This window comes from Branchiostoma floridae, unplaced genomic scaffold (assembly GCF_000003815.2).
Source record: "Branchiostoma floridae strain S238N-H82 unplaced genomic scaffold, Bfl_VNyyK Sc7u5tJ_97, whole genome shotgun sequence".
Lineage (NCBI taxonomy): Eukaryota > Metazoa > Chordata > Leptocardii > Amphioxiformes > Branchiostomatidae > Branchiostoma > Branchiostoma floridae.
The window spans coordinates 15141-16932 of record NW_023365980.1 but is presented as its reverse complement, the minus strand read 5'-3'; the positions used below and the strand labels follow the sequence as shown (position 1 = coordinate 16932).

General features: G+C 44.2%; 1 protein-coding gene across 1 annotated transcript in view; it reads left to right on the top strand.

Moving 5' to 3' along the window:
* Window positions 1–968: 968 nt before the first annotated feature.
* Window positions 969–1792, top strand: part of LOC118409071 — a 5470-nt gene continuing 4646 nt past the window's right edge. Inside the window, exons 1-2 of the mRNA XM_035809938.1 lie at window positions 969–1056; window positions 1721–1773. Of these exons, the coding sequence (XP_035665831.1) occupies window positions 969–1056; window positions 1721–1773 (141 nt within the window). The remainder of the gene's footprint in view (window positions 1057–1720; window positions 1774–1792) is intronic.

The following is a 1792-nucleotide window of genomic DNA, read 5'->3' as shown; positions in this document are numbered from 1 at the left end:
CACTTCACTATCTTATACCATGTAATTACGTTAATATTGATACTATGAATGGAGTTATGTATCAAACTCGTGTGCTTATATCATTCTAAAACTACATTTTGTGATTTATACCAATCAACTTCTAAAATGTCATGTAAACCCCTTTTTGGGGGGGGGGGCGAAATCGCTAAAGGGGGGCGAGGTAGGGGGGCGAGATCACTAGCCGGGGAGGGCGAGATCGCTAGTGATTTCGCCCCGGGGGGGCGAGATCGCTAGTGATTTCGCCCCCGGGGGGGCGAGATCACGGGGGGGCGAGATCGCTGTCACACCGGTCGTGATTTTTTGGTGGCAGATAGCTTGTGATGTAACGAAGAAGTGGTGTAAGTTTAGGCCCCCTAGCAGCTTTGTCAATATCTTCAAAGGGGAATAGCTGAACAAAGGAATGACCAGACCGAACTCTTGTTTCCAAGTCCTTCGTAGCTATCGGGAAGGGAAGGGAATGGAAGGTCGATCGACGTACCCTAAGCAGATTTACAAGTGGCAAGGCCACATACGATAGTATAAAAGCTGGCCAATGAGTAAAGCAGGCCAAGGGGAGTCAGTTTCATAAAAGATGACGAAAGCTGGTCAAGGAGCATGTGCATAGCTGACTCCCTATGGCCGGCTATATTCCTCGGCCTGCTTTCATACTGTAAATCTGTAACCGAAACGAGCACTAGTATTTGGACATCTGCGTGAAAGGAGCCATTCACACTGTCCTAGTCCCGTCGGATAGATAAAATGAAAAACAGCTGCCAACAAGAGCTCATCGCTACCTGATTGGTCAACACTCACAAGGATTCGGAAATTTCCGTGTACTTCTGACCAATGGTCAATTCCTTTGGGAATTTTGACATTTAACGGAAAATATCGAGAATAGCCGAAGGGTACCGAAGTCAACTTCGGGTGCCAATCGGAAGGGAGCCTGTGGTGCTGGAAGTGCGGGAAAGATGGCGGGGATTTGGGATGAGGTCTTGGACCACAACCAAACTGCTGAGTTTTGCAGACTGCTTGGAGTCGAGGTGGATGCAGCATTAGGTAACGTTTAGTTTGGAGGATGTAGTTAAACTGGATCAAACACTCTCTCGCGGTGGGAAACACTACAGCCCATGCTCGCGCTGTGCACGCCGTTTCCCCGACTTCAAAATTTCCATCATGATGCATCAGTCATAGGTTTCTGATGGATTTTGTCCATTCTTTGTGGACACAGCAGCATATCGAGTTTATTTACATTATGCACGTGTAGTCTGTTGGAAAGATAATTTTAACTGTCGTATATTTGTACAAAACAGATTTCTAACTTGCTGTTCTTCCAACGTATAATAATTTTTGGCTTCGGTTTATACGCCTCGTGACGTTGCGAACTTCTACTGCAAAGTTCAAATTGTTTTCTGTTTGTTTACTCCCAGTTTTAACCACTTTGCACTGGAAGTTAATCTTTGGTAGAATGTATGATTATTTTGATATATTCCCCTTGACTTTTGTTGTCACAATTGAAGTGAAGAAATGACGCTTTTTTGTGGCATGCACATGATTTCCATACGTTACTTTCTCGGGTATTTTGTAAAATTACGGCATCCGTCATTCACCACTTTTCAATCGCAAATATGTTATTTGAATGAAAATGACTCTAATGACTCTAAACTCTAATGCTGTTTCTTCAGACACTTACCAGCCAGGTCTTTGTTTATTTGCTTCACAGAGGACATCACAAAGGCATACAGACAAAAGGGCATGAAGTGTCATCCTGACAAGGTACTGTCATCATTTTGCA